This window comes from Cryptomeria japonica, chromosome 6 (assembly GCF_030272615.1).
Source record: "Cryptomeria japonica chromosome 6, Sugi_1.0, whole genome shotgun sequence".
Classification (NCBI taxonomy): domain Eukaryota; kingdom Viridiplantae; phylum Streptophyta; class Pinopsida; order Cupressales; family Cupressaceae; genus Cryptomeria; species Cryptomeria japonica.
In genome coordinates this window covers 520983489-521002924 of record NC_081410.1, presented here as the reverse complement: position 1 = coordinate 521002924, position 19436 = coordinate 520983489, and the positions used below count along the sequence as shown (strand labels likewise).

Below are 19436 nucleotides of genomic sequence, written 5' to 3'. Positions count from 1 at the left end.
TATATGTTCATTTAATATAAATTATATTATTATTATGTATTATATAATATATTTTATATAGTACAAATTAAATTGTATTATTATATATTATATTATATAAATTATTAATTTATTTATAATATATTATAAGTTTTATATTTCTATTGATTAAAAATAACTTCTCTTGAGACTATTGGATTTTGCATAACAATATTTGATTCAAGTTTTATCATTGGTGACCTTTAGACATAATAACCCTGTATTAATATTAGTTATATTTATTAATATACATTATTTTCTATAATTTAGCAATTATTATATAAAAATATAATATAATCTATAATATATTTTTAATATAGTTCAAATTATATTGTCTCTAGGACCTCCTTCATCTTTGACTCTTACCATATCTATCTATATATTCATCTCTCACTCTCTCAAAATTTATTTGCCCATCTCTACTTCTCTTTGTCTATCTTTCTACCAATCTATCTCATCATCTATATCTCGCTTTATCTCTCCCTCTCCCTCTTCCCCTATGTATTTTCCTCTCCATCTCTCCCTATCTCTCTTTGTCTTTATCTCTCCTCCCACCTCTCTTTATAACTCTCTATTTCTATCTCTATTCTTCTTGCCTTTATCTTCCTCTCCCCCCCTTTATCTCTAGACATGTCTCTTTGTCCCTATAAATCAAACATTATCTATAAGATCAAGTTGATAATGGAGTCTAATTATCTTTCTAATTCAAACATTTTATTTAATGTATGTTTGGATTTATATAGGTGGATGCATAGCTTATTTGGGTCTATTAATATATATAACTATGAAGAAATATGAATAGTACAATGATATTGACATTAAACACAATTACATGTATCAATAAAATAAAATACGCATATATAAACTTAAAATTACATTTAATAAATATAATTAATAAAATATATAATTTATATATATAATAAATTTTTTTAAAACACTTTTCAAAATAAATGATTGAGTTTCTAAATAAATGTATTTAATTCCACATCAATTACGTTAAAGTCATTTTATTATTTGAGATGGACAACCTATTCTTTAAAATCAATGGTTGAGAGTTAATAAATATGGTTGCAAGATGATTGAAGCAATATAGACCATTCGATTATAGTTGTACTAAATCATAGGTTTAATCTCCCTTACGTGCAAGGGATAGGACACGGTCTCCCTTGCTCTGATGCCAACACCAAGCAGTCAAATCACTAGACCTCTACCCATTGTTCCTTGTGATTTGATAGAGAAAAATGAATGCATCTCCACATACATCAAAAAAATATACGGTGTAATTAATGGTAGCCACAAGATAAATTCACATTCTTCAATTTTCCTCCATTTTGAACAGATTGAGTAAGGCATCACCACATTAATGGAAATGGAATTGTTAGCAACATCCATGGTTCCATGTGGGATTATCTTAGGTATAGGTTTTCCTAGCCTTTTGACAATGTTTTGCGAAATTTTCATCTAACCTACAAGTTTAGATAATGAAGGAAGCATGCAATGTGTTTTAGAGTCTTGAAAGCCATGAAGGTGACAACAAAGTCTTAAGGAATGTTGTCTCTTATTTTAATGATTGTAGTAGTTCAAATTAATAAATGTCACAATGGTTGCTATATAGACTGCCTTCTTTACAAGCTATATTAGCATACACATTGCCAGTAAATCACTAGGAAAATTGTCTCCTAATCTCATACATTCTTTAAAAAATTGACGTAGTAATATGTATTTCTTCATAATCATATTGGCTCCTCTTCTTGTGTTATTACAAATATCAATAGAACCCTTTCAACATGACCATTCTACCTTTCACACATCTTTGATCATACCACACCATAGTGAATTGTCAAAACAAAAAAGCTCTCCAATGCAAATTATAATGTGTTTGGGCGTGACTTCTTTACATTGCTATTTTCATGCCACAACAAGTCTTTATTCTTCACATTTGTATTCTATACACTTAACCTCCCTTTCAATCATCTATGCTTATCAGTGTTCTGCACGCCACTCAAACTTAGAAAATGCCTTCCATCGTAGAGGCACATAAGTTTTACAACACCCTCGGATACCAAATGTGAACAAATGGTAAAATCTTATTATTTCATTACATGGTGAGGGAATTGTTTTACAAAAAAAAAAGACAGTTGAACTAAACCAATAAATAGTTACATAGTAACTGCAACAATGGAAGTTACATTATCAAAGATATTACGGCAACAAAACTTTCTTTTCATTTATAAAATATTAAGGCCTTTGTTCGCATTATTTCCATGTGTAAAGACCAATTTGGAATGATATTACGAAATAAGATAAAGAGAGGATGTAAGAATTAGAGTTAAAGTTATTTCTATGGATAGATTTCTTGGACACATTTTTATGTAGATCAAATTTGCATAGACTACAACAAAGGGGGAAAACAAATATATGGCAACAAAAAATGCTTATAGGAGATAATGATCCACCATATTTGAAATGTGTGGCTACCAAGTTCCAGTTATATCCTAATCCTTTAAATCCGGAGAGTTGGAAATGGAGTAGAAGATTGGAAAATAAATTAAATTATATTGTAAAGGCAATGATCATATGGGGGTTTGATACTCTCAAAATTAATGAACGTTTTTTAGATGACAAGAATTTCAGCTACACAGAATAGCAAGTAATGGACGAGCGCAAAACATTCTTTTTATGAGGAAGAGAAGCCACTAATGTTATCATGTCATGGGCAATACTTCTATTGGTACTCAACAAATATTGTCAAGAAAAAGCCTTATGGCCCGAAGAAAGTTTGGAACATTGGATTTTAACTTCTATTATCAAACACATCTCTCCTGATTCACAAGTTGATTAGTTAGTCACAATATTTGCAAGATAAGATGACAACTATAGAGAGTGCAACTTGGCTAGCTATTGTTAATTAAGAACTAGCATTGGCTTGCCAACGAAACCTAAACATTTGTCCAGCTACGAGCATTTCACCGAGTACAAATGTCGGAGCACTGACATTATGCAATAATAGTGAGTATGATGTTGAACTCTGCCATTCCACAATTTTCTGCTAGAGATCAGTCAAAGTTTGCAAGAACAATATAAGAGTCAAGTCATTTAAATGAAGACAAATGTGTTGCCTAAAGGGCTTATCGCCACAAAAAGCATCTTCAACACTGATCATTATCTCATACGTGAAAAATGAACATGACCATCAAAGAGGTGAATCATGAAGAAGTAACCATTACAAAGGACAAGGTTTTGAAAGTGGGAAAGGTATGTAGCCAGCCTAAAAATAAAAAGGCTCTTCTCCTTTTGCAAGCCAATATTTAAACACAATTACAGCCATGTGATAGGCTCTCCTCCTTTTTCTCAAATATAATTATATCAAACTTACATCTATCCACTATCATGACCGTAGATTAAATTTGATATTTAATGTTGTTATTATAATTTTTATATGGTGATTATATAGAAAAACTCTTACGATATGTCTTGCATGGTTTAACTTTCCTCTTTTTTTATATGTAAGTATGTGATATTACATAAGTTTTTCCATGTATTAAAAAATATATTTTATTTATCTTCTTAATTATTAGTTTATTTACAATAAAATATACAAGTTAATGTATAATAGAATTTACAATTAAATATTAATATATTTTTTATTATAATATAATATATAAAATATTTATTATATTTTAAATACCTCTATCTCTCCCTCCCCCATTCTATCTATTTTTTATTACCTCTACCTCTCATGTCCTCTATCCTTCTCTATCTCTTCATTTCTCCCTCTTTCTCCCCCTCCCCCTCTCTCTTCTTAGATCTCTATATCTATATCTATTTGACTCTTTATCTCTATCTTTTTTACATTTCTTCTTCCATCTCATTATATATCTATCTACTCATACATTTATCCTTTTGTCTACCTCTTTATGTGTATCACTTCCTATCTCTCTATCTTTGTATCTATCCAACTCTATCTCTACCTTCATCTCTATATCTCCTAGAACATAATTCCTTACCCCTCTCTTTCTCACTTTTATCCCCTTTGTCTAGTGGTTTTATTTCAATTGTGTTTGGATCTTTCTAATTTGATGCACGTTTGATTTGAAGTTCTTAGCTATCTATTGAAACCTATACTTCATAAGTATCATTTGATAAATGACCTAATAATTGACCTCACTATTGCACAAATGTATGCCAAAATAAATTCAAATTTACACACTAATTTAATTTCTACACCTCTTTGCGTACCTATTGCACACCAAGGTGCAATTGCTAGTATTATTTTCCTTTACCCAAATAAAACACGACAGAAAACAATAAAAAAGAAAAGTGTTAAATATTTGTTTTCAAAAGCCCTTGCAAACCCCATTTCTAGTCTTTACTCGAAAGCGAGCGAGAGCAGAGAGCTATAAAGCCTCACTCGCAGCACAGAGACATCTAGGGTTTCGTCTTTGCGTATATACAGTTCAAATCTCATTCCGGATACCATCTCTTTAATATCCACGCCAAGGTATGTTTTGTTTTATCTTCAACTCCACTTCCACTTTTGCAGATGTGTTTTCTTCATCCGCAGGGTTTAGAATACATTCCAGCGAAGCTAGGGTTAAGTGTTTGTATTTTCAGATATGGCGTTGGCATTTGACGAATTTGGAAGACCTTTTATAATATTGAGGGAGCAGGAGCAGAAGACCCGAGTGAAGGGGCTCGATGCGCAGAAGGCTAACATTGCGGCCGCGAGGGCTGTTGCGAGGATCCTTCGCACCTCCCTCGGTCCCAAGGGCATGGATAAGATGCTTACCAGCCCCGATGGCGATGTCACCATCTGTAACTTTTTAACCCTATTTTGTTTATTTTTAAAAAATTGTTTTATCAAATTGATTAGCTTTAAAAGCCCTCTTCTGTGCATCATTTAGAAAAAAGATATTTGATAGAAGCAAAACCCTGGCTAGAGTAAAATCCTATAAAATAGAGCAAAATATGCCAGCTTGACTTGAATATGGAACGATATGTAGTACTATAGAAATAAAAACTTGCATTGTTAAACAAATATGCAAGCATTACAGAAATGTGAAATGAAAATCTCGAAAATAGTTAAAAATTTGCAGGTTTCACTTAGATAGAACAAAATACAACACGATGAAAATAAAATCTTCCAAAATAAGAGTAAACCATGCAAGCTTAGCTTAACCAAATGTGGGCTTGAATTAGAGTTGTTCTGTAATGCACCAAACTCTGAACATCTTCAATAGAGAAATGTTACTTAAAATGCCAGACTATAAATCTGAAATGTGCCGCTGAATCGGTAGATTGTTGTTGCAGAAATATGGTAGAAGAGGACACAGATCAGAGAGATTGATCGGATTTTAATTTAGATTATGTTTTTTAGTTAGTTCGTTACTAGTGAATTTGGCTATTGGATTTTTGTAACAAGGGAGCACTGCTACATTAGCAAAAATTCCCGTAGTGCTTTCATTGTAAAAGAAGATGAAAGTGAAACCCAACATATCAGTAGAAAATAAAGAATGTAAGAAGAAAAGTGGGAAAACTGTATATGCTTTTATATTGGTTCTTGGTTTAGATGAATATATGGTGCTTAGGTTATAGGAAACCCTCTTCACTGTACCAGTGTGGTGCCTAATATTGTCAAAGTTTGTCTTGGACTTTCTCTGATTCTGTCCTGGTATGAACTGTTTAATCGCCTGTGTCTAATTTTATGTGCTGCAAACTTGGTGGAATTCTAGTTGCCTGATCACTGCAACAGTTTATGCCATCTAGTTACTAAATAATTGTCCGTTGAACTAGATACAGGAACAATATGCAGGCATGGGTTGAATGTTTGTTGTATTGATTGATGTTTTCCTTCCCAATGAGGGAATTTGACTCCTTCCTTTTTGGTTGAATGATGACTTACCATTCGGCAATGCTGATGCATTGGCCTTTTTTTGTAGCAGTGAGTGTAGTCTTTTACAATCATACACCTCAAGAGCAGTTTCCTGTTCAATTATTCATCAAGATAGAGAATCACTGACAGAGATTCTGGACGGTAGATATTATTTTTAATAGGAATTAAAAGGTATGGCATATTAATAGATTCCATTTTGACGTTTGTTGATGTCTACTTATTGGGTTAAGTGTTGGCCAATGGACTTTACAAGGGCATTAATCATGGAGCTTTTATGTGTATATGTAATATGGGATGCCAAAGTAGTCTCTTCCTCAGATTAAGGGCTATTTCAACACCTGGATTTATACAAGGCCTTTGGTGAAGAGGGGCATTTCTGTTGTTTATATACTTATGCTTGGTTCTTTCATTCAACTTAGAAGAAATTTAGTGTTGTATTGACTAATTGTAAAGTTGTACACATGCGGGCAGTGGTAGTGTGCAGTGTGGGCATGGTTGAAGGTCCAAGGTGGTCCTTCCGTTTCCTGGTCCCAGATACTTTGAATATTCATTGTGCCAGTGGTCTCATTGCATGTGCCAGAGCTGAGCATCTTTATATGTTAGTAATTGGATTTGAAATATCTTGGATATTAGCATCTGATGCTTCTCCTTTAATGGAATTTATTGCAGTTAGAAATAGTCATAAGCCATATCATTGATTCTTACTCTGGTGGAACCATTATGATCTCTCTGTTGCATTTGATGAGGATAATACTCCAACATAACTGCAATAATTGATAGGTTCATTATCCACTTGCATTAAAATATTATATCAACAGCAACATGTAAATATACACAACTGTTTTTATTTGCCACATGTAGGAAAAAATACTTAGATTTTATTTTTGATGACATTTTAAACACGTTTTCATGAATTATCATTAGTATTTTTGTTGCTATCGAGTTAAGGGGTAAATGTATACTGTAATGCATCATCTTTTTCTTCCTTCTAATGTTTTCTTTGTTTTATCATATTTTTTCTATTATTTATTTGTTAATATGAAACTTATACCCAGCTTTAAATTGTATTAAGTTGAATTTTAGGGTGGTGTTCCTTTGATTTAGAGAGAGGAGGCTTTTCATTTATTAGATGAATGTGTGATGGTGTTCTTGGTGCTCTATGTAACTTATGTGTATATCTGTATAACAGCAAATGATGGTGCAACAATTTTGGAGCAGATGGATGTAGAGAATCAAATTGGCAAACTGATGGTAGAATTATCTCGGAGTCAGGATTATGAAATTGGTGATGGAACAACTGGTGTGGTTGTCACGGCAGGTGCACTATTGGAGCAGGCAGAACAACTTTTAGAACGGGGTGTTCATCCCATAAGAATTGCGGAGGGTTATGAAATGGCCTCAAAGATTTCAGTGGAACATTTAGATCGTATCGCTCAAAAGTTTGAGTTTAGTTTGAACAATGTGGAACCTCTTGTGCAGACATGCATGACCACACTCTCTTCGAAGATGTAAGTTTGTTTTAATTGTATGCATATGGGTCCCTCAGAACTTGTCTATTTGCATTCTGGGTGCTATTATTGCCATTTTTATTTCCATTTAGTTCGTGAAAACGATATGAGTCAAATGTGACTCAAATGCTGGCCACAGGTCATTTAAGAATTCCAGTTGCCATTTATGACATCTGGTTGAGCTGCATTGAGCTTTTGTTGATTCTTCTATTTCACCTTCTTGACTCTTACTGCCCCTTTCTGGATTTCCATGTTAGGCCTCTTCACACTCATGTAATTAAGGAAGTTAAATGAAAACCCTGAAGACAATAATAGGATGATCCACCTCTTTTCTACATTAGTTTTAAATGATTCATAGCTGATGCCCAGAGGAACATCAAAGGAAAACCTAATTCTTTACACAGACTATACACTTAATATTCAGGACTAGCAACTACAGTCTAGCTCTGTCAATAATAGAGTGCATACTCCTCCTTAAGTAGAACACCCTATCTCCTGTTTTCCACAGCAGTGTGCAATAGCTTAGTGAAGTGCTCCATGAAGGAAAAAAAATGGTACAAAATCAATTGTAAATATTTTAATTGCACACATGTTATTTGCAAATTTGGTTTTATTAAACTCTGGAGTACATTTAATTATATTTGCAAATTTGGTTTTATTAAACTCTGGAGTACATTTAATTAAATTTGAATGTGATTCTGATTTTGAATTGGCTTGATTTAAGATTTGGAGATACAGACATCTTATCAATTTGTATGCCCATTTAACAAGGAATAAGTTCCATCCTACCTACAACTATGATAACACTTGATTATTCTGAATGATATGGTTTCTGTATTGAAGTTCCTTTTATTTGATGCAGTGTTAATAGATGCAAACGCATGTTAGCTGAGATTGCTGTCAAAGCAGTACTCGCTGTTGCAGATTTGGAAAGAAAGGATGTTAACTTGGATTTGATTAAAGTTGAAGGAAAAGTTGGTGGAAGGTTGGAAGATACAGAGCTGGTTGAAGGCATTGTTATTGACAAAGATATGAGTCATCCACAGATGCCTAAAAGAATTGAGGATGCTAAAATAGCTATCTTGACATGTCCTTTTGAACCACCAAAGCCCAAGACAAAGCATAAGGTTGACATTGATACGGTTGAGAAGTTTGAAGCTTTACGTGGGCAGGAAAGACAATACTTTGATGAAATGGTTCAGAGGTGTAAGGTAATTGAGATGTGTCTTCTTAGTTCAGAATCTTATCTATTAGTTTTTTAGTGTTAAATTTCCTTTGTAATTTAATGAATGTGTATGCGCCATGCTATTCCTAGTTTGGTAATATCATTTTCTATAGTTGAATAGTTTTTTGGAGTTCTTTTCTACTACAGTTTTGTCAGTTTGTGAGCTGGGATTGCTAGCTGATATCAATGTGATGTCACTTCTGACAAATCTTTAGAAAAAATACACTTGACAAGTAGCTTAAGCCTCAAGACAATTTCTTGCATTTTGAATAATAAATGATCCCTGTTTAGTTACATGTCTTGTTTTCAATCTGTATGATGAATACATTTTAATTTTAGTTTTAAATAATGTGTTGTCCTCAAAATAGGTGGTAAGAATCACTCCCATCTGTTTTACAGTTATCTCTGAGATGAGGCATATCTAGATTTTCATACTTTAATGCAGATGCAACTTTTCACACCAATGCTTGCAGTGCCAATGGTTTGTAGTTTCTATTCAGTTGATAAAGGACCTTGCAGAGGCCCAGTTAGAGGTTATTGGTTTTAGATTACTCGTTACTGCAATGCATTTGGATGGCACTATATGTTATTAGTGTAGACCTATCATTTACAACTGTTTTGTTTATGGGAACTACATAGGTGTTGGAATCAAAAGTATTTCAAAAGTGTAGGAGCAGAGATCTTTTGGGGAAAAAATCGGCAAACCGAAAGTACAAGGTTTTAAAAAAAAAATTGGATTATCAAAGAAAAATTGGATTATCTTATTACTTTTTTAATTTATAGGAATTTAAATAACATAGATATAGAGAGAAAATAAAATGGGAGTATGGATCTAGGGTGGCAGAACCTAGCATGGTCGTGGGGCAATGCTGTTCATAGGGTCTAGGGGGCATTGCTTATAGCAGAGTCAAGGGGCAATACCCCTTTTAGAGGTTTGAGGGCAACATCCTTAGCGGGGTCAAGGAGCAGTGCGCCTCGTTTGGGTTTGTGGGCAACACCCCTAGTGGAGCAAGGAATTCACGTCCCTTGCAAGGTCTAGTGGTGGAGTTCTAGGTGCACTCTCTGTCATGATACAAGGTGGGGTTGAGGGGTAGAGTCTAAATTAAAGCCTTTGAAACCATACAAACCTTCATGGGGCATTGCCATTTTTCACTTGATTGCTTTTAATTAAGCTTCAAGACTCTCCAACCCTATTAAAGAATGCTTGACTTTCACACTTTTACATTTGATTGTTGGCAAATTTATTCATCTTTAAGTTATAATTATATAATATTATTATATTAATATAATGAGATCATTATGACTTTCAAATATAATATTAGAACTGATGACATTCTAAAATCCTAACACTTAATCTACAAACAAAACTCTAGCAGCAACTGCATGCTTATAAACCATAATATATGAAAACACCATCTCATACAATTTATAGGCATGGAGAGAAGCCAAAACCACAAATGATTTTACCAAAACGATGGATACCAAAAATATGCCACATGAAAAAATCCCACACCCACCTTGGAGAGAATTTCTCAAATAAGTGCATGGAATGACTTCACATGGGGTGTCATGTGGGTTCAATCAACAAGTCTCCAAATAGGAATCGTAATTGCAAAGGCATCTTTGACTAATAAGTCTTTGACAGCTCACATACTCAAGTCAAGCTCTCCATTTTGGAGTCCACTAAGTCATGCGGGCTCCATCTGTTATAATAAGATTCTCCACTTCTTCCTCCTGTTCTTTGGAATGAGCAAGTGCCTTGAATGACTTGAAAGTGAACCATAACTATCTATGTCGTGTTTCATCTCCTTCACGAATGCATATGACAACAAATCCCATCAATCTGAGGGAATAAGTATTACAAATTTTTTCTCCAATGACATCATAGGCATCCAAGTGCACCTTACAAGAGTGTTGGAGACACATAAAATATACATAAGTTCCTGAGGTAAATGTCACCTTAATCCTAATAGTAAATTCATTTTCTTAGTTCTACCAATAATGGTTTTCATTTATGTAATAATGTTGGGAAGAGTAACACAATGAAGTTGACAATGACATGGTGATATGGTTGAGCCCTTGAGTCAGTAATTTCTCAATGGTGTGATAAGATTGAAGAGCACTTTTTCTACTTTTCCTTCTGTTGTTTCATGAGCTGGGTAATTTCACATTTGATTGTTGTTGTGTATGATGCATTTCTATTTCATGCAGACCTAGAACTTTTGATCCAATGTTGGATTATTGTGACTTATACAGATGTAACAATGTGCTTGCCCTAATATTAACTTATCACAAATCAAAGTGGGTTGCACTCATTTAGCAGCTGGTTGAAATTTAATTTGAACATTGTGCTTCTTGATGTTCGCCTCGATGTCGTGTTGATGTAGTCTTTTTAAATCTTTCACTATTTAATTTGTGCAGTTCATTTATCTTGAAGTTTTAATCTTTATTATTCCTTCCCCCTACCGTATTATTTGAATTGGAGACATCTTTGATAGGGAGAGATTGAGATTTTATCAGATGTTATTTATTTATTTATGCTGCATGCTACTTCTAGTTACCTATGCTAGTTCATTTATATTCTCAAGTCCGTCTTTATGAACTTCCTTGATACACATTCATTAGCAATCACCTCTTGCATCCAGACTTTGGGTGGCCTGTGTTACAATGGACCTTGTGTGTGTGAAATTGGTTCAACATTACTGGTCAGTAGATTTGGCCAGACATCCATGCTAACAATGATTGGCTGATAGAGATTACAATTTTTTATAGGCAAATCACCGCTTCCTACTTTTTTGAAGGGCTTGTGTTGTAAGAGGCTTTCTGACCAGGTTATATTTATACAATTGTTGGTTCAGTAATGCTCTTAGGATTTGGATTGACATGAGTTAATGTCAAATTTTGGATTCATTGGGTCTTAATATCAAGGAACGTTCCTGTCTACCAAAGCTTTTGCTTATATGCATTGTTTATGATGCTTTTTGGTATCCTTATTGGTGCCCTAGCTTCTCATAGTTTCCTTAGCTTTGTTGTGTCCTATCATCTTTGCTGTACTGTTTTGCTGTTTCCAAATTCAAATATATATTACACTCCTGTTAAATTACTTTAGTCACAATAAATTTTTCAACCCCCAGAATTGGTGAGATATATTCCTTAGAATGATCATTGGCTTGTATATCTATTTGATGTGAATACCTTGCAAAATATTTTGTGGCCGACTCTCTGTTACCAGTGGGCATGCTGTTCCTTGTATGTTTACATCCATAGTTGTGGTTTACAGTCATGGTTATGATAAGATCATACGAAGATTATGGTCTATTGTTGGTGCTCAAATTTCTCATCATGGGTTTCTAAAGAATAGATGCTGACACATCTTGTGGATGTAGAATATGTGCTAGCATGCTTTGTAAAAGTCAAATCAATTCCAATGTAACTAGGATTCCAGATGCATTTTAGTCTAATTGAAATAAGCTTACTGGTGTGTATGCAATTTGTGGCAGGATGTAGGCGCAACTCTTGTCATCTGTCAATGGGGTTTTGATGACGAGGCAAACCATTTGCTGATGCACCGGGGCTTGCCAGCAGTGCGATGGGTTGGTGGAGTGGAACTGGAGTTGATTGCAATTGCAACAGGTCTGACTATAAATGTTTGAAAATCGTTTTTGTTTCTCATGATATATAATGCTGATTGCATTATTTTACATAGCCATATATAATTCAGGAATGTATATGCTGGGTTTGTGTCATATTTATGCTCTTTGAAAGGTAAATAATTCTTACGCATTTACAGGTGGACGAATAGTTCCAAGGTTTCAGGAATTGACATCAGAAAAGTTAGGCAAGGTAATGGTTACTATTAATGTTGCAATGAGTCGTGTGATACTTGTAGGTTTTGCTGTTTAGTGTAATAGTGTAATGTTGTGGTATATTTGCTTTGGCTATATTCAAGTTGAACAGTTCAAAACAGTTCTTTTAAGTTCAATTCCTAACGAGGGCTTCTTTTGGTAATTTTTCCATTTAGGCTGGTCTTGTGAGGGAGAAAGCATTTGGAACAACTAAGGATCGAATGCTATACATAGAACATTGTGCAAATTCGAAAGCTGTTACTGTTTTTATTCGTGGCGGTAGGTTGTTTTGGATTGTTATTAATCAGTTTCCTTTAATTTTCAAAATATTTTATCAAAGAAAAAACAACTCCTTTACAATTTTTAAACAGGTGAATGCAATCAGATAAACTTTTTTTTTTCATTGTGTGCTTAATTTGTAATATGATAGTACAAGAATGCTGCTTCTTTCATGCCATTCCTGGACAATAAAAAACTATTATTGATTACTTGTTTTCAGCGGGGTTTGATGCTAGGTTTCATATGTATGCAGATAAATTAATATATTGTTCTCAGTTGTGTACTTCATTCTAAAACTTCTTGATTATCAGTTTAGGGACAGAATGGTGCAAAACATTTTTGTTTGTGAACTGTGCATTCAGACGTGATATAGATATGAAGTATTAATAAGTAGATTCAATTTATCAATTATAGTAATTGAATAAGATATACTTTAACATGAATTCAATTTATCAAGTAGCATATGAGTGTGCTGACGTGGATGATTCTGCCGCATGGCTTGTGATAGTTTCTTTAGAGGATGAGTAGGCTCCCATCAATGATGCAGCTAGTGGGAGTGGCTGCTTGTCGTTCAAATGAACGAATTGATGGCATTGATGCTCCTGAAGATTTGTGATTGTATGTATATATATATGGTGTCATGCCCCCACCCACATTTAAACATTCCCAACTAAACCAAATACACATCAATCCCAGCATCTCTTAAAAAGACAGCTAATCTATAGTTAGAATTTATAATAAATCAATTAATTGAACAGTTGCAATCTCCTTCAAACAAAGAATAAATAAATATTAATTAAAAAGTCGAGGCATTCCAAGGGTTATGACCATTAAAGAATAGGGGTATATAAGAAGACAAGTCTAGGGGAAGGAAGGGCAATCCAGCAGATATAATTATTTTATGTTTTCTACATGGAATATGAATTGAAGATTCAGCAATGTTGAGAATGAAACCCCTTATAGATCAGAAATTCAAGAGCGAAAACCCTTATTTTTTTCAAGTTAGTGGACGGAAATCTCTAACTTCAGCAGAAATATTTCGAGACATTTATACATAGAAATATCTGCAAATTGTAAAAAGATTATAAATTCCAAGAAAGTAAGTTTTATGTTTTCAAAGTAATATTATAAATTGTAAATGTGAGATATATGTCAAAATTATTGTACAAGGATTAATTAATATTTTTAATTAATTGTGAGCATGGGATATTTATTTTAATAAAAAATAAGGAATTCTAGACAGGACATCACATACAGCCAAACCCAGATGTAATGAACATGGGAATTTTTATGTCATAATAGTAAACTTGAACCCTAAACCTCAACACCCCCTCCCTGCCAACACACCTATATTAGCATGGGCAAACCCAATTGTACCAAACCTGAGCATTTATTTTCACCAGACTTGCACCTCCGAACCCTGAACCACTACTTAAACTGGCATCATTTGTAGAAAGTACAACTCATTCTCATGCTGTGTAGAGTGATCTGGAGTAGTGCAGTGATGTTTTCCATACTATTTATTTAACATGAGTGGGCATTGATGGAGTTGGTAATCCTATCCCATTTGTATTTACGTGCAAGTCTGGGCTTATAGTTATTCGGATGGATGGTACTGATGCCAAAGGACCTACCCTATTGTCTAACGAATATTCTAATAGATCAAATGTTTGAAAAGTGGGGTTCACAGCATGATCTTCATTATTCATATCCTTATTATTGTGCCTCCTAATGAGTACTCATCATATGAGAAAATAAGCAAAAAGTCAACAAATACTAGATGATTCTGCCATAAGATGGCTAAGTAAATCAGAACATAAACAGTTCAGTTACTTTCCGCTACTGAATTACATGAATGTCAAGCATTGGCAACTCTGATACATGTGCCAACCAAGGTATACTGTGATTTCAGATCCTCTACTCTTCTATCTTCAACTGTGCACAGGTGTAACTTCCTCCACTGTCCAGAAGCAAATTGCGGTTGTGTAAGTGCAACTCTAGTAAATTTTTGAGACAATGATTTTTTTGCACCTTTACATCCACAGAAAAGTTCCTCATCCTAGCTGTGACCTTTGTTTTGCTATCAAATTAATATTATAGCTTTGGATTTAAGGTACACGCTAAGGTCTGCATTTGCATTTTTATGATCTTCCATCTGGCAGACTAAGTGGTTTGGACATCATCTGCAAAATCTTTATCCTTATTGAGACCATTGATGATGTGTTCCATTTCCTTCAGCCAAAGTGTACCAGAATGTCCTTTCTGGAGGGGGTCAACTGCTTTTCTATTCAGAATCATTCAATCAATTGTTAAACTCCCAGAGCTACCATTCAATTGAAATTTCTTCTTTAATAATTCTATTTTTCATTTGTACTTGTCTTCTTGAAAACAGTTATGTTAAGTGATGCCATATGCAACAGCCAAAGGTTGACGGAACATGTATGTACACATAATAAGTGCTTTCTGATAGTCATCAACAGATAATATCTTTTCTTCCTTTTCTAGGATTAATCTTTGTTAATCTGTTTTGTTGTGTTCTCCATTGCTCTGATAATTTAAAAAGCATTTTCTAAATAAACTAGAATTTTTAAAGTATATAATTTGATGTAGTACCTTTTATGATTTAGGGCGTTTGGAATTAATTTCTTTTATTTTATGGCTTCAGGAAACAAGATGATGATTGAAGAAACAAAACGAAGTCTTCATGATGCACTTTGCGTAGCCCGCAACTTGATTCGTAACAACTCAATTGTGTATGGTGGTGGATCAGCTGAAATTTCATGTTCCCTTGCTGTAGAAGCTGCTGCTGATAAGATTCCAGGAGTTGAACAAGTAGGATTATTATATTTTGTTTTGTATTGGTATTAACTATTGAAGTTGAATTATCCCTATTCTTTTAGGTAGCCTGGAACTTTGTATATAGTCTGACACCATGTTGCATTGGTGTCATACTCCACTGCCACTACAACGTTTTAGTGCAAGAACTTACAATTTGTCTCATTTAGCATGCTTTTGACTGTTTGGGTTTTGAGTGGAGTCTAATATTAATGGCCTTTTACCCAATGCAGTATGCAGTTAGGGCATTTGCAGATGCCCTTGATGCTGTACCAATGGCTCTTGCAGAAAATAGTGGACTTCAACCCATTGATACTTTGACAGCAGTTAAAGCTCAACAGATCAAGGTAATGGCTATATTTCCTTTTGTGATTTGAATCATCTGGTTATAGAGGTGCAATTAATTGGCTTGGAGGCATGGAAATGCAACAATCCAAACTTGGAAATTTGTAAATGAATTGGAAAGATTGACCCGAAGGAAAGGTTGAGTTGTCTAATTCTGTGAATGATTATTTGCCTGCAGGAAAATAACCCTCACTTGGGAATAGATTGTAATGATGTTGGTACAAACGACATGATGGAGCAGAACGTATTTGAAACTCTAATTGGCAAGAAACAACAGATTTTGCTTGCAACACAAGTGGTCAAGATGATCTTAAAAATTGATGATGTGATCTCACCATCAGCATATTAGATTATTTTCCTCTGAGCATGTGTGGTTGTGAAAACACCTATATTGGTGAATTTCAGCGGAAACTAGGCATTTCTGGATACTGAAGCTTATTCATAATGAACTGCACACACCTGTGCTGAATGCTTGTATTGTGTGAGTGCATGTAAATTTGAGGTTTTTTTACAGCGCAAGATTGGCAATGATATGCCCTGAATTGCACAAGGATTTTTTAGATTTTATTTTGAAATGGTATAATCACAAGCTGTTACAATTAATAGCAAATTGCATGGTTCTACATGTTACAATTAATATTTTTGAGTTTTGAACCTTACAGGGCATTGTTGACGTGCTTGTTACAAAAATATGAATCCCACACATGGTTGTGCGCTATGACAAAAGTGCAGCTTGTGTTGAATTCCAAAATGATCTTTTCTGGGTTAGTTACAAAGTATTTCTTGCTCGTTTTTTCCAAACTGAGGAATCCATGATTTAATTTTGGGTTGATGAGAGTATACAGGAGGCTGCAGCTTGTGTCTTCTCCTTTTGTTGGGTTTATTTTGAAGTGTATTGTGGGAGTGATACTCTTTTCATTCTATTGTTTTAAAATGAGGACAAGCTTATTTAAGCCACCTATTAATTACAATTGATGTTGGTTAAGATTCATATGAAACTATATTCTAGTGAAAGCATGATCAGGGTGGTTATGTTGAATAGCAAGAAGATAAATCCATTTGCTCCAGAACAAATCCAACTTGGCAAACTGCTTCATTGATTGTTTTCTTCTTGCTTTTAAGATATTAATTTCCTTGTGATTGAATTTTGGGAGACGGGCAGTTTGCTATAATCTGAAAAGTGAGGCTTTTCCAACTATTATTAAATTTGACATGTTAACACTCTTCATATGCTAGTATACATCAACAAAGTGGCACCTATGATTTGACAGTTTGCTATAATCTGAAAAGTGAGGCTTTTCCAACTATTATTAAATTTGACATGTTAACACTCTTCATATGCTAGTATACATCAACAAAGTGGCACCTATGATCTTTGTTGGGATTATTATTTTATGCTCGTCAACAGTTAAATTGTAATCAATGACATAGTTTACAATCAATAGCTAATTCATCATTTTGGATACTTACAAGAATCAATGACACTGTTTACAAGAATCAGGTTCTGATCACAATTAAAGAAACAAGTTCTTATCACAATAATGGTGACCCTAATCGGTTGTCATCAGTTGTTAGAATTTGTACTGTTTTGTAAAATGCAATTCAGATTGTGCCTGGTATCTGCAGACCATGCTATACTCTTAAATGCTCTTGCTCTTTGTTTTTCTTCTGACACCTGGCCTTAATTCCAACATAGTTTTTATAATCAATAAGCTGATTCATCATTTTGCAGAACTTATAATATCATATTTGACAAGAATTCAGTTAATTTTATCAAATTTCCACAATCGATAATTGAATAATTGAATCATTAAGCTGCTTCTGGGTTTGACTGTCTATCTTTTTTGCATCAATAAAACGTTTCGGATCACACTCTGATCCATCATCAGGATGAGAGAGAGTGTCAAGAGATGGAAATATAACAAATTGCAGATAGAGACTCACTTAAAGGGGTTATATGAATGGTAAGGTTATGGGGTTATGGAGAGACGCACAAGGAAAGAGGAGGAGTGATAAAAACAAGGCTAAAGAAAAAGAAAAAGGATAAAACCAAGACATAAAAGGGATAAAAAGAGGGGTTATATGAATGGTAAGGTTATGGGGTTATGGGGTTATGGAGAGACGCACAAGGAAAGAGGAGGAGAGATAAAAACAAGGCTAAAGAAAAAGAAAAAGGATAAAACCAAGACATAAAAGGGATAAAAAGGGGAGTAATAAAGCAAAAGGAAATAAAAAGGCTAACAACATACAAAGATTAAAAGACCAAAGAGGAGTAATAAGAATTCAGTTCTAAACACAGTAATAGTGATGCCAATCAGTTGATTCATTATTGTCAGAATTTAAAATGTTTTGGAAATTAGAATACAGGTGGTATCTGCATAACTATGCTGTACTCTTAAATGCTCATGCCCTTTGTTCACTGTCAGACCCTTGGCCTCGATTTAATTTTTCTTGGAAGTATTCAAGTGTTGATTATGTGACTTGACTTGTGGTTCTCTGTTGACTGCAAGTGCATTAGTGCTTATCCCATTTGATATGATTAATTGTATTTGTTAAGAATTCCCTCAAGCCTAGAGCAGTGTGGAAAGCAAAGACCTGAATAATCAAGGTAGGATTTCTTTTAGAAGGTTTGTGTTCTTTGTTTTCAAAACATAATGTTTGTGAAATTAGTCAAAATGTTGTTAATAGAGCGAGTAGCTTGTCAATGCCCGATAGGGGAGCAGTGCTCGGAGTGCTTATGGACTTGGTATGTTGGTATATATGTCATGTCCCATGTTCATAGAGTCTTAAGTTATATATATATATATATATATTCTTCCGTATGTTTTGCCTGATGTATGTTTTCCCTTCCTTTTTTGATTAATTTTTCTTCCAGCTCTGTTCTTCCTATTTTCTATCGGAGTTTTGGGCTTCTATATCTTGCCATACCTTCCATGTGCTCTCAACTTCTTGTATTTATTGGACTTATGGACTTGTTTTCACCAATATGTTCATTACTCAGCCCATGACACTTCGATTTGTGGGAGCTGTGGTATGGCCGATCTTCGATCCTCGATATTTTCTTGTGTTTTCTTTTTCTTCCTAACATTCCAACATGTGTTGCAATGTTAGTAGTTTATCTTTGTCGTCAAAACTCTTTAAATGGATTTTTTTTTGCCCTTGATGATTGTTCAAATTTGAAGTTGTAGCTGTACTAGGTGGCCAACTTGTTTTGTTCGAGGATATAAATTATGAATGTCTTCATTTAGGGTCATTCTACTTAGCCTAATTCGTTTAGAATTTGTAATGAGCATTTGTGTAAGTGTGGAAGTAATTTCATATATTGTGCATACTTGAGTTTCGTTTGGATGTGGACTCTAGATGCATTGTATCGATTCATTTGTCATTGCAATTGATATGAATTGTTGTTGCATTTTTTTTTAATGTAATTAGTCTCATTGTAAAAAGAAAGAGATCAGGAATCATATCTATATTTGTGTTTATTATAA

At 34.0% G+C, this 19436-nt stretch overlaps 1 protein-coding gene across 1 annotated transcript; it reads left to right on the top strand.

The window, feature by feature from the left end:
• Nucleotides 1–4345: 4345 nt before the first annotated feature.
• LOC131067955 (T-complex protein 1 subunit epsilon) lies at nt 4346–16585 on the top strand. The gene is made up of 10 exons (XM_058003121.2): nt 4346–4519; nt 4633–4833; nt 7101–7419; nt 8282–8630; nt 12145–12277; nt 12435–12487; nt 12666–12768; nt 15434–15600; nt 15837–15950; nt 16127–16585. The coding sequence occupies exons 2-10, from the start codon at nt 4635–4637 to the stop codon at nt 16295–16297; spliced, it is 1608 nt and encodes a 535-aa protein (XP_057859104.1). The 5' UTR covers nt 4346–4519; nt 4633–4634; the 3' UTR covers nt 16298–16585.
• The last annotated feature ends 2851 nt before the right edge of the window (nt 16586–19436 follow it).

What these genes read in the sequence shown, in the direction of transcription:
- LOC131067955 (XM_058003121.2), top strand. Translation starts at nt 4,635, where the DNA reads ATGGCGTTGGCATTTGACGAATTTGGAAGACCTTTTATAATATTGAGG. An exon ending in CGATGGCGATGTCACCATCT is followed by an intron (nt 4,834 to 7,100) that starts GTAACTTTTTAA and finishes TCTGTATAACAG; the next exon opens with CAAATGATGGTGCAACAATT. An exon ending in TTAAAGCTCAACAGATCAAG is followed by an intron (nt 15,951 to 16,126) that starts GTAATGGCTATA and finishes ATTTGCCTGCAG; the next exon opens with GAAAATAACCCTCACTTGGG.